Source organism: Homarus americanus, unplaced genomic scaffold (assembly GCF_018991925.1).
Source record: "Homarus americanus isolate GMGI-L3 unplaced genomic scaffold, GMGI_Hamer_2.0 scaffold14467, whole genome shotgun sequence".
Taxonomy (NCBI): Eukaryota; Metazoa; Arthropoda; class Malacostraca; order Decapoda; family Nephropidae; genus Homarus; species Homarus americanus.
Genome location: NW_024733734.1, coordinates 7203100 through 7215744, shown reverse-complemented (window position 1 = coordinate 7215744; position 12645 = coordinate 7203100). Strand labels below are relative to the sequence as shown.

General features: G+C 43.0%; 1 protein-coding gene and 1 long non-coding RNA gene across 4 annotated transcripts; both read left to right on the top strand.

The window, feature by feature from the left end:
- Window positions 1-2650: 2650 nt before the first annotated feature.
- On the top strand, window positions 2651-8742 carry LOC121869967. The gene is made up of 4 exons (XM_042371588.1): window positions 2651-2712; window positions 4118-4313; window positions 6737-7009; window positions 7803-8742. Exons 1-4 carry the CDS (start codon window positions 2686-2688, stop codon window positions 8507-8509), a joined length of 1203 nt encoding a protein of 400 aa, XP_042227522.1. The 5' UTR covers window positions 2651-2685; the 3' UTR covers window positions 8510-8742.
- A 73-nt stretch (window positions 8743-8815) lies between these two features.
- LOC121869969 lies at window positions 8816-10189 on the top strand. Of its 3 annotated transcripts, XR_006089613.1 has the most exons (4): window positions 8816-9071; window positions 9172-9246; window positions 9345-9444; window positions 9671-10189. It is a non-coding gene; the product is annotated as an uncharacterized LOC121869969 (long non-coding RNA). The 3 variants fall into 3 exon arrangements; XR_006089615.1 differs by having other exon boundaries at window positions 8816-9196; XR_006089614.1 differs by having other exon boundaries at window positions 8816-9221.
- Window positions 10190-12645: the final 2456 nt, after the last annotated feature.

The following is a 12645-nucleotide window of genomic DNA, read 5'->3' as shown; positions in this document are numbered from 1 at the left end:
TCTCCCTCCTGAGGTTGCCTGGCCCTGGCCTCTGCGACCTCTTTGTTTACCTCCAGTTTATCCAGACGTGGCAACTCCCTGACTCAGTTGTCAATTGTCTTATTTTTCTCTTGTTTTGGAATAATTGCTAAGTCTCTATTTTATTTGTCTTTCTTTGTGTTGTTGATTGTCTGGAGAGAGAGAGAGAGAGAGAGAGAGAGAGAGAGAGAGAGAGAGAGAGAGAGAGAGAGAGAGAGAGAGAGAGACTTCTGTACTACCAATTTACTAGGCAAACTAATGTCTTTTTACTATGAAAAGTTACGGCTCATTTATGTGACACTTGGCTGGCTGTGTGTGTGAGAGGAAGTGATAACACACACACACACACACACACACACACACACACACACAGCACACACACACACACACACACACACTAATCAGCTGATCTTAAGATACTCAAAGAATAAGAACCTCTCCAAAAATTGACCCCAAATTATCTCAAAGACGAAGAATAGGACAGAGAAGAGAATAACAAGAAGGGTAGGGGAGAGAGGAGGTGAAAGGACAGAATGAACGACGCGTAAGAATTGATGGGAATGGAGAAGCAGAAAACATCAGTGTGCGTGAATGAGTGGATACCATGGCGGCGCCGAGTGGTAGGTTGTATGGAGGGAAGGTGGAAGAAGACGTGTGCTCTTGGTGGGTGATGCTGGCTTGTGTGAATTCATAGAGGCAAACACGAAGGGGTATTTGGGGATTTGTTGTAGAAGTAGACTTAGGAGAGTAACCTTGGGAAGAGGGGGAGGGGGGTGTAATATCTTGTAGGGAGAAAGTGTGTTTACATTTGGTCTTCTTATTAACTCATTTGCATACTGACGGGACGAGACACAAACAACTGCTTCTACACCAACGTCAAAAACTAAATCGGAAAAAAACAAAAAAAAACATCACAACTACAACATCACTACAAGACGTGCAATACTACCAAAACAAACACAATGGGGGATTAAAACAAACTCACACACCAAGAATCCGGATTTTGGATTTATATTAAAGGCATTCGTGGATACACAGGAGGTATAAATAATATTACAGGTAAACCCATTCAAAAGCATCACGTAAACACTTAGAAAACACATAGGTCGAGTAAAAAACAAACAAATAAACATTCTTGTATCATCATTCTCAAGTGTTTACAGTGTTATAAAAGCAACGTCCTAACTCCAAGTATCACAACACAAAATTCACGTCACGAAAACACAGGTCAACTCATTTGCATACTGTCACAATACCTTCTTTTTTTTTTTAAGCAATTTTCTGGGAATTTATTTTTAGCCCAGGAAGGTCAACAGGAACTTTTGGGGGTCTGTGGGGATGATCCTGGGAAAACGACGGAGACAAACTAGAGATAGAATAATAAGGAGGAATTGGAGAGACGCCAGGAAGAAGAATGAAGGAGGGAGGGAGGGAGGGAGGGAGAGAATGAGGGAGGGAGGGGATCGATATGATAGTGGTGGTAGTGCGTAATTGTTATTGTTGTTGGGGATTGTGATTGAGAGAGAGAGAGAGAGAGAGACTGAATCCTTGACATCAGCTTACAGAAACAAACTGACAAGGCCCCTCTAGGATGCCAGAACTAAATTTCTCAAAAGTTTCTTACGCAAAGTTTCCTTCCTAACTAGACCAAGGGGCGTAGATCGAGTTGAAATCTTTCCAATATAATCATCCCAGATATTACCCAGAAATAGTCCCGCTGTCTCAGATAGTACCCAGAAATTGTCAAACTGGCCAGATATTACCCAGAAATAGTCCCGCTGTCTCAGATAGTACCCAGAAATTGTCAAACTGGCCAGATATTACCCAGAAATAGTCCCGCTGTCTCAGATAGTACCCAGAAATTGTCAAACTGGCCAGATATTACCCAGAAATAGTTTAACTGGCCAGATAGTACCCAGAAATAGTCCAGTTGGCCAGATAGTACCCAGAAATAGTCCAGTCGGCCAAATAGTACCCGGATATAGTTCAACTGGCCAGATAGTACCCAGAAATAGTTCAGTCGGCCAAATAGTACCCGGAAATAGTCCAGCTTCCCCAGATAGTACCCAGAAACATCGTAGTGTACAATCAAATTTCCCTTAAAGAACAAAGTAAATTCCGTATAGTCTCACAGCATAATTTGGACGCCTTTTTAACAACAATTCTAGTGTCGTATCTTTAGGGTAAGAAAATATAAAATGATCGTAAGTTATGATCGTAAGTTATGATCGTAAGTTATGATCGTAAGTTATGATCGTAAGTTTAATTTGTGATTTAGGGAGAAAAATACAACTACAGAATTTAGTAATGATGTTTCGTGTATTATGAATTATTTTGTGTAGTGATGAATTTGTGGGTGTAGTAATTAATCTCTCTCTCTCTCTCTCTCTCTCTACCTCCCACCCCATCATTCTCTCTTTATTCCCTTCCTTCCCCCTCCTTCCTATAAATCCCCATCTTCTCCCTTCCTCTTACTCTCCTCTCCTCATCTCTTCCTTCCTCCTCCCTCCCTCCCCCCTCCTCTCCCTCTCTCTCTCTCTCTCTCCTCCCCCAACCCCTCTCTCTCTCCTTTTTTCCCTTCCTGCCTTTTCTTCTCCCTCGCCACACACACTCACTAACTCTCCCTTCTCCCTGACAGATGTGTCCAACCAGCCACCGGACCAGGAAATGGACATCTTCATGCGACAGACAAGGGTAAGTACGCGGGTTCGAGTTGGTTGCTGAAAATGTCCATCTGTGCAAGGAAACATCACCCTTCTAAACTAATCTCCCTTTGTTACAGTAATCTCCCTTTGTTACAGTAATCTCCCTTTGTTACAGTAATCTCTCTTTGTGATTGCAATCTCCCTTTGTTATAGTAATCTCCCTTTGTTATAGTAATCTCCCTTTGTTATAGTAATCTCTCTTTGTGATTGCAATCTCCCTTTGTTATGGTAATCTCCCTTTGTTACAATAATCTCTCTTTGTGATTACAATCTCCCTTTGTTATGGTAATCTCCCTTTGTTACAGTAATCTCCCTTTGTTACAATAATCTCTCTTTGTGATTGCAATCTCCCTTTGTTATGGTAATCTCCCTTTGTTATAGTAATCTCCCTTTGTTACAGTAATCTCCCTTTGTCACCATTACTGGACCTGGGGAGTACTATTAACACCCCCAGGTCCTCATTAACGGACCTAAGGAGTACTATTAACACCCCCAGGTCACCATTAACGGACCTGGGGAGTACTGTTGGCACCCCAGGTCACCATTAACGTTACCTGGCCTTCTGATAGTTAAGAATACTGGGGTTCCCTGACTTCCAGTTGCTGTCTTCTTCAATGTTTTGTTTTTTTTACATTTTTTAATCACAGTAAGTAGGTGTTTCTAAAGTCTATTCCCCTGATATTAACGTATTTCATCCTGTAAATAAAATAAAAAAAGGAAATGGTGGATTATATTTTTTCCCAGGTAAAAAGAGGTTAATGACTTTTGACATGAGTGATTGTTAAATGGCATGATATATATATGATATTTTTTGACTTGATATTGTACAGTAACATGATATAAAGTGATTGATAATGTTATGATCATTGTTGGCTCTCTCTCTCTCTAATTATTTTACATAGTGATTGGTGTTTCTCTTCCACCCTCCATCAATGTCTTCGTTATGGTAGTTACGCCAGACGAACGATCGCCCATCACTTTCCTTGCAGTTGACGTATGTATGTATGAAAGGCCAATAGATAGGCTAATTAAGACAACTCCCAGGTAAGGCTAACACGGTAATGAGATCAGGTGTATCCCTCCAGGTACAGTAGTAATCTCGTTAACGCTGACTTCATAATCCTTGCTTTGTGAGATGGACAGGTGGATTGTGGTGTTGGCTGACGCCTGACAACAACATATTCCTTGTGTTGACTTTACTATAAGCTGACATCTTTTCCTGACCTCGTAGATGTTTGTATGTCAATTCGTTTCCTTGTTGACCTGTGACCTCTATTCCTGTCTCACTGCATTATCTCTGTGTTCCTTGCTACAGTAATACAATAAACCTTCCCCCTTTCTACAAAACCTTATTAACTCTTCTCTCTCTCTCTCTCTCTCTCTCTCCCCTACAGAAACACGCACGACCAATGTTCTACATCAACTGCGGCTACAGGGATTTGTGTTACTGCTACAGCAAGATAACTCGTCACCACTATTGCTGCTCTTGTGATGTAGGCGCCTGCTTCCCCGCCCACGCCCGCCTCACCACACCCACCGGCGCCCACACCACCATGGATAGGTTAAGGACTGGCGACCAGGTGTTGGCAGGTAAGGGGGATAGACAGATCACAGTGGCACGAACTGATTCAGAAGCTGTGTTAAGGTTTTGGCAGATGACTAGTTGAGGTGGGGGGGGGAGGGAGGGAAGGAGTCAGACAACAATAGACATTAATCATATACAGAAATATAAGGCAAAGCAAAGAAGACAGAATATAGAAGAAATGTATACATAAAGAGATGCTCCTTCCCCAATACTAATTAGGAGGAATATGGAGGAGAAAAAAAAAACTCAATTACACTTCCTTGGTTGACCGACAGAACCCCTCCTCCCTCCCCACCCCCAAAAAAAAAAAAAATGTTAACCTAATTTACCTTTGAAGTTGTGTCTCGTCTCATATACCAGAAGGTTGTCATCTCAACCTGACCAAGAACCTCAACTTGACATAATTATTTTCCTTATATGGATGAAAATTTTTGTACAAATTCCACAGCTATGATGAGGATTTGTTTTTTATACAGAGAATCTATTTTTCTTTAGCATTATTTTAGTTTAGGTTAAGATAAAATATAAAAGTCATGTGTGTTTTAATGCCTGGAGAGATAATATAGAGGGTTTATGCTTAGATGGGCAGTATTGATGGTTTTTATTCCCAGGAGAGCCTCCGACACGTACTCTTCCGTGGGCCAATGTCTTGCTCTCATTCACCCCTTCACCTACTTCTCCCCGCCTCGTTGCATCCCTTCTCCCTTTTCACCCCAAATCCAATTTTCTTATTATTTTTCATTGGTAATCATAACCTAACCTAACCTATGACAATGAAACAACAGTGTTCTAGAAGCAACAAAGCCTAACCTAACCTAACACAATGCCTCAATAACATTCTAGGACAAACTATAACATTAAATCAAGTTTTATTAAGCCAGTTTTAATATAAGTCTCAAAGTTTTTTTTTAGGTTTTTTCAATAACACGTAACGAAGTGGCCACAACATTTTGCTATTCCACAATTTCTATTATATTTTTTTTCCTCCAATTTCATGAACGAATAGATTCTCGTTAATAGAGGATGAAGGTAGCAAAATAAGGCTATCCCTCAAGTCAGCTGAGGCGAAAGTCGTTGACACTGATGATGTCTTTTGGGTCTTATTTATATTGGCAGTAATGGTGGTATTTGGGAGTTATGTATTTTTATTATTAATTTAGCCATTATGAAAATTATGGCCAAGGAGAGAATGGAAGAGAGAGAGAGAGAGAGAGAGAGAGAGAGAAAACGGGAAATTTGTACCAGTGAAAAGAAAACGAAAGAGGGGGAAGAACAAATGATATTTAAAAAAAAAGACTAATGAATAGTTATTGGTGAAGAAAAATAAATAAATCCAGCACCCATAAGACAGGTTCCTTCTTCATGGGAAAGTTAGGAGTGGTAGTTAAGGGGTGTGGATAGATGGATGGATGTGGATTGGTAAATGAATGGATAGATGATAGATTAGCACACACACACACACCATGGCCTAAACCCATATTTCATATTGTTCAATCCCATGATGGCATACCTCAAGGGAGAAAATAACCCTCCATTATATATTTCCTGGTGGGGTGGGAGGGGAGGGGAAGGGAAGGAAGGGATTGATGAGCCTGTATTCCCCCCACTCAACCTCCCCTTTACTCCTATTTGTCCTCCCCTTCTTCTGACGCCCTCCCCTTCCCTGAGCGTGCTCTCCCCTTCCTGACGCCCTCCCAACGCTATTATGTATATCAACCTAAACTTAGAGAGTGGAGGGGGTGTAAGAGGGGAAGGGGTGTTGGAAGGGAGGGGGAGGGGAAGGAGGGAGGGGGAGGGAAAGGGGGGAGAGGGAGGGGCGTAAAATTGCATGTTACAGGTAATATTGGTAGCTGATGGGGTGGAAAAATGGGGTGGATGGGTGGTGTTGGGGAGGTGAGAAGAGAGGGGAGAGAGGATGGGGTGAGAGGTGAGAGAGAGAGGATGATGAGGGAAGGAGAGAGAGAAAGAGAGGGGATGATGAGGGAAGGAGAGAGAGAGAGGGGATGATGAGGGAAGGAGAGAGAGAGAGAGAGGGGATGATGAGGGATGGAGAGAGAGAGAGAAGGATGAAAGAGAGGAAGGGAAAAACGGAGGGTAGGAGAGGAGAGATAAGAAGAATTTAATATCGAAGGGGAAGAATAGTTGAAGGGAGAGAGAGAGTGAGTGAGGGATGGGGTCACGAGGCACACACACACACACACACACACACACACACACACACACACACATTGTCTGTTCATCAACCTGATTACCTGAAGATTAGGCCTATGTCACTTAACCTAACCTAACCTAGCCTCCTGAAATAGCGTTAGTGTGTGTCTTTATTTATTTGGTAACTCATTCATTGATTTCTTTATTCATTAACTCATTTATATGTCCATTAACTCACAAATTTATTCATTAACTCACTTATTTCCTCACCTGACAGTGGATGAGTCTGGGGAGGTCGTACCCAGCACTGTCCTCGGCTTCATGGACCGCCGTCCCCAAGAGACCGCCCTCTATGTTACGTTGCGCACTGCGAGTGGCCAAAACCTGACACTCTCGCCCAATCATGTTCTTTTCAAGAGCGCGCCAAATTCAAGCCATCCAATCAGCGTCTTCGGCTCGGATGTCAACATTGGTGACGTCATATTTTCAGCCAATCAGACTGGACTTCAGCGCACTGAGGTTGTGGCCATCGAACACGAAGTTACACAAGGTGAGATTAATGGATTGGGTTAATTGCCTAACCTAACCTAACCTAAAATAAATAACAAAGATTCAATCATTTCATCAACAAACTTCAAACACTTTATAATTTCTTCCTTTATTCTCCTCTCTCACCTCATTCCTCCTCCCTTTCCCCTTCCCCCCTTCCCCTTCCCCTTTCCCTTCCCCCCTTCCCCTTCCTTCCTTCCTACCCTTGTGAAAGAAAAAAAAAAGTTGTATTTATTTTCATCTACTACAATGACTTTCTGCATAATTAACATCTTTTTAAGTGTTTACAAGTGTTTCTAAGTAATAATCGTCTCTTAAGTAGTAATTGCTGGAGTCCTTTCCATCACGATAACTTTATGACTTGATATAATAATTCTTCCAAGATTCATTTTACACTACGGAAAAAATACATAGTTAAAATCAAGAGTTTATTTACATGTATTATTGCAACATATATGTCTTCGTTTGACAGGCAGAGTGTCGTTCATCCTGTCTTGGTATCTATCTATATATGTCTGTCTGTCTGTCTTTCTGTCTGTCTGTCTGTCTGTCTGTCTGTCTGTCTGTCTGTCTGGCTGTCTGTCTGTCTGTCTGTCTGTCTGTCTGTCTGGCTGGCTGTCTGTCTGTCTGTCTGTCTGTCTGTCTGTCTGTCTGTCTGGCTGGCTGGCTGGCTGTCTGTCTGGCTGGCTGGCTGTCTGTTGCATATTTATATATCTAAGACCGCACATTCACTTGTTAAGAAACATGATGTATTCTTCCTGAGAATTTATATATTTATTTTGTGTATCCTTCAGGAGCTTACGTGCCCCTGACGAAGGAGGGCACACTGCTGGTGGAGGGTATGATGGTCTCCTGCTACGCTTCCTACAGCCACTCCCTCGCCCATAGCTTCCTGGCTCCTGCCCGGGCATTCCCCATCTTGCTGTACCTCAGACCAGGGTTCGCATCCCGCCTGATAGCCTCAGTGGAGACCCTAGCCGCCAGCGCCCTCAGGAAGATGCTAGGCGTCCTCCAGGAGTTAGTAAGAGGAGTCGTTGGGGAAGCATCAGCAGACAGCGCCCTTGGGAAGGTTTTAGGACCTGTTCAGGGATTCATAGGTAGCGTAGGGAATATGCCATCATACAACACCATCAGGAAGGTGCTGGGAGTTCTTCAGAAGCTCGTAGGAAGGAGCGTCGTGAAAGATGCTGCATCAGGAAGCAGTGTGATCCCTAAGGTGCCAGATGGGGATAAGGAAGGAGGACCTACTGGGACCGGTGGCACTTGTGGGGAGGACATTGTAGGGGAGGACGTGGCTGACGAGGGCGAGGTAGGAGAGGCGTACTACATCAGTCTGGTGAAGGTGGTGGGCTGGGTGATGTACCGGAAGGAGCGGGCCGACCCCCAGGTGCTGCAGGTGAGGGTAGTAGCCGAGGGAGGGCTACTGCAGACACTGGGGGTACCTTCATCCCTCCCTCAGTGGGCCTCCACCATTCTGAGTCTCTTGACGAGGTCTTGGTAACGTTACCTGGCCGCCACTTGGTGGAATCCACGTGTATGCGGGCATGGCGTTTTGCTCATTGGTTCCTGCCTGCCGTGACGTATTACCATCTCTCCCCACTTTCCTCCCCCGTCCTAACTAAATTTATCTATAACCTAATTCTAAACTTGAACCAACACAAACAAACCGAGTTAAGCCTAGCCAAACCTAACCTAACCTAACCTAACCTAACTTAACTTAACTTAACTTAACAACCTAACAACTAACAACCAACAACAACAACAACAACAACAACAACACAACAACACAACAACAACTAACTAACTTAACTAACAACTTAACTTAACTTAACTTAACTTAACTTAACTTAACTTAACTTAACTTAACTTAACTTAACTAACTTAACTTAACTTAAACTAAGCGTAATAGTGGTGTGATGCTTACAAGCTGACGTTGAGCTCCAATGAGCACAGGAGAGTGCCCTCAAACAAGTGGATTTTGCTTGTTAGTGCCCCATATACCCCGCCAGCCACTCGATTCCCTCACCGTTCATTCAAGGTGGCCACCGAGGCTGACTTTCAAGGTAGCCGCCGAGGCTGACCTTCAGCGTAGCCGCCGAGGCTGACCTTCAAGGTGGCCGCCGAGGCTGACCTTCAAGGTGGCTGCCGAGGCTGACCTTCAAGGTAGCCGCCGAGGCTGACCTTCAAGGTAGCCGCCGAGGCTGACCTTCAAGGTGGCCGCCGAGGCTGACCTTCAAGGTGGCCGCCGAGGCTGACCTTCGGTGGCTGCCGAGGCTGACCTTCGCTGCAGGCCGCCGAGGCTGACCTTCAAGGTGGCCGCCGAGGCTGACCTTCAGGTGGCCGCCGAGGCTGACCTTCAAGGTGGCCGCCGAGGCTGACCTTCAAGGTGGCCGCCGAGGCTGACCTTCAAGGTGGCCGCCGAGGCTGACCTTCAAGGTGGCCGCCGAGGCTGACCTTCAAGGCAGGCTGCCGAGGCTGACCTTCAAGGTGGCTGCCGAGGCTGACCTTCAAGGTGGCCGCCGAGGCTGACTTTCAAGGTGGCCGCCGAGGCTGACCTTCAAGGTGGCCGCCGAGGCTGACCTTCAAGGTGGCCGCCGAGGCTGACCTTCAAGGTGGCCGCCGAGGCTGACCTTCAAGGTGGCCGCCGAGGCTGACCTTCAAGGTAGCCGCCGAGGCTGACCTTCAAGGTGATAGCCGAGGCTGACCTTCAAGGTGATAGCCGAGGGTGACCTTCAAGGTGGCCGCCGAGACTGACCTTCAAGGTGGCCGCCGAGGCTGACCTTCAAGGTTGGCGCCGAGGGTGACCTTCAAGGTGATAGCCGAGGGTGACCATCCTCACTGACGCTCCGAGACACAGGGAGAAGAGAACTCGTGACCTTTTTAACCATGCCAGGGAGGAACCAAACCAGAAACACATTAATATCTCCTCCATCAGTACCGTATTAACCAATCAATACCCCGTGTGCACGGCGCCTCACCATCACATATTAGCCCCTAAAACATCTAGTCTGAGTTAGTGTATCCGGCAGACATTAAGAATAACGGTCTTCACCATTTACGTCTTAGAAGAATATATGAACCTTACTGGTAAAAAGATTAAGTACGTACTGGTGTGGTCACCCGAGTGAATGAGTTTACAGAATCAGTACACACACACACACACACACACACACACACACACACACACACACACACACACACACACACATTCTCACTTGCGATAAGTTACACTAAATCGTGAAAAAGAGAATAAATTAATAATTTTAACTTGAGATCTGTTTCTTTTTAAATTCGAAGATAACGAAACGAGATCTGTTATGATGGTTTTGAAAATATTGATACAACACTTAAAAAAAATTTCACCATCACATGACTTCACAAAAGTAAACTATGACTGAAGTATTATTATTCACACACCTTGTAAACTGTTTAAACCGTAAACCTGTACCAGATTTTGGGGGCATCAACTGTTCCACAAAATTATTAAAAATCAATCAATCAATAAATGTATATATATATTATAATTCTTTAGTTATTCAATTCCTCTACATTTCTGATATACCAAGAGGAAACATTTATCAAAAACAAGATTCCAACATTATTTTGGAAGGATAATAATAACAAAGATATATAATTATTTACGTTAGTTGTGTGGGTGATGGTGTGGGTGAGTAACTGAGGAACTAAATATACTAAATAATCAATTAGTAAATATGAGTAACTTCAAGCTTGTCAGTAACTCATACGACAAACAAACGGAAAGATGATGAATTGTTTTTGTTTTAATGAAGGAAAAGAAGAATAGTTGTTTGATCTAGTGTAAACAAATAGATTGAGTATTGGTGGTATTGTTTTCATTCGACCTGTACTGACTATGTGTCGAATGTGTATAGTAGATACGTTTGGTGTAAGTCGATTTATATACCGTTTAGAAATATTCTCTCAGTGAGTCAGTCAGATACTCACTCGCTGACTTCAAGACATACAGCGAGTCAATCAGTTAGGCAGTGAGTCAATTAAGTCAGTACAATAAATCAGAGAGTAAATCATTTAATCAGTTCAGGGTCAGATACTCAGCCAGTCAAAGAGTCAGGTACTGAGTCAGTGAGCGAGTCAGTCAGTTGACACAGTTGACTGACTCGGGTAAAATGGTTGTCGCTCTCCGTACTACGCTTATATTGTCTCAGTGAAGTTATGTGTCAATTATAAATAAAAGCATACCTCACTTACATGTGTTTTATTATGGCCTCTCTCTCTCTATCTCTCTATCTCTCTCTCACTCTCTCTCTCTTTCTCTCTCTCTCTCAAATCAAACTTGTCAGGCACTTGTTTGAGTATAAGAAACAGGAAACAGAAACACACAGGCAATACTGTTGTCTTGTGTTTTATTAATTCTTTTATATAAACACAGTGATGCCAAATGTAAGGTTAAGATAAATAGTTCAGCAATGTATTACTTGGGGGAGATATATGTATATGTATTAGTGCATTACTGTAATCACTGACGTCGTTTCCGTAAGAGGCCTAATGGTAAAACATATTGACAGATGAATTTAACGTCACAACAGCGCCTCTGGTGGTTAGATAGACTACTAGTAGCCCGTGGTGTAGTTCTCGACCTTACCGACAGGTGACACCAACTCCGAGACCGTAAATTGTAAGGTGATGACTAGATACGTGGCCACGAAGCTCGTAACCTGAAAATAAATACACAATAACTTATAAATCTCATCTATGATTTGCCAACAAATATGAAGGTTTAGTTATAAAAATATTCTATAGCATAAAGTTGACGTCATTTCACATGCACATTTATAAAAAGATAAATTGTAACATCTGTATTTATTTACCATCTGCAGCTTGTAGGCAGTCCTCCAGGGTGAAAGGCACAAAATGCTGGAAAATTACCACGAACAGGATTGCTGACTAATTTATTTTCAGACGACAATGAACAATTACTAAACTTAACCTAATTTAAATTCCTAATTGAACGATCCTAGGATAGTTATAGGTAGATGCATAGCTTAGTTCTCGTCGCCTACTTTGATAAATTAATAAATATATAGATATCATGGCCATTTTTGTGATACTTCCTCAACATTGTACAGTTTGCCTCCATTGTGACATTGTCTTGTTGGTGTGAGTGTACAGGACGATGGGGTGATAAAAATTATAATCACGCTGTTCGAGTGAGTCCCCTGAAGGCTGCCATAACTACACACATGAAGGTAATTAGCCAGATAACATATAGTGAAAGTGTGTGAGAAGATACTACCTTACTTGAAGTATAATTCGCAAGCTGATGATACACGCTTGACCAGAGATTTAGTTTATCACCAATTTGTCCCGGTATTATTGCATAAATTCATCCGGTATTTAATTTTTAGACATTAATGGTTGCCAATCATTAGCTTAGACCATTTGAGACACTATTTTTCTATGATGTTTGCATCACAAATGATTTATATAAGCCAGGTGCCCCCCTCCCCAGGTGAGGAGGCGAACTAGGTAGGTCGCTTGAGAGAGAGACGTCGTAGAAGAAAAGTGTCTTAGAATGGTCTAAACTATTGATTGCAAGCATAAATGTCACAAAATATAAAACCGGGTGAGGTATGCAGATTTCCTTTTGTACCACCT

Excerpts from the sequence above, each read along its gene's own strand:
- LOC121869967 (XM_042371588.1), top strand. The coding sequence starts at position 2,686 with ATGGACATCTTCATGCGACAGACAAGG. Across the intron at positions 2,713-4,117 it reads TCTTCATGCGACAGACAAGG|AAACACGCACGACCAATGTT; the intron begins GTAAGTACGCGG and ends TCTCCCCTACAG. Across the intron at positions 7,010-7,802 it reads CGAACACGAAGTTACACAAG|GAGCTTACGTGCCCCTGACG; the intron begins GTGAGATTAATG and ends TGTATCCTTCAG.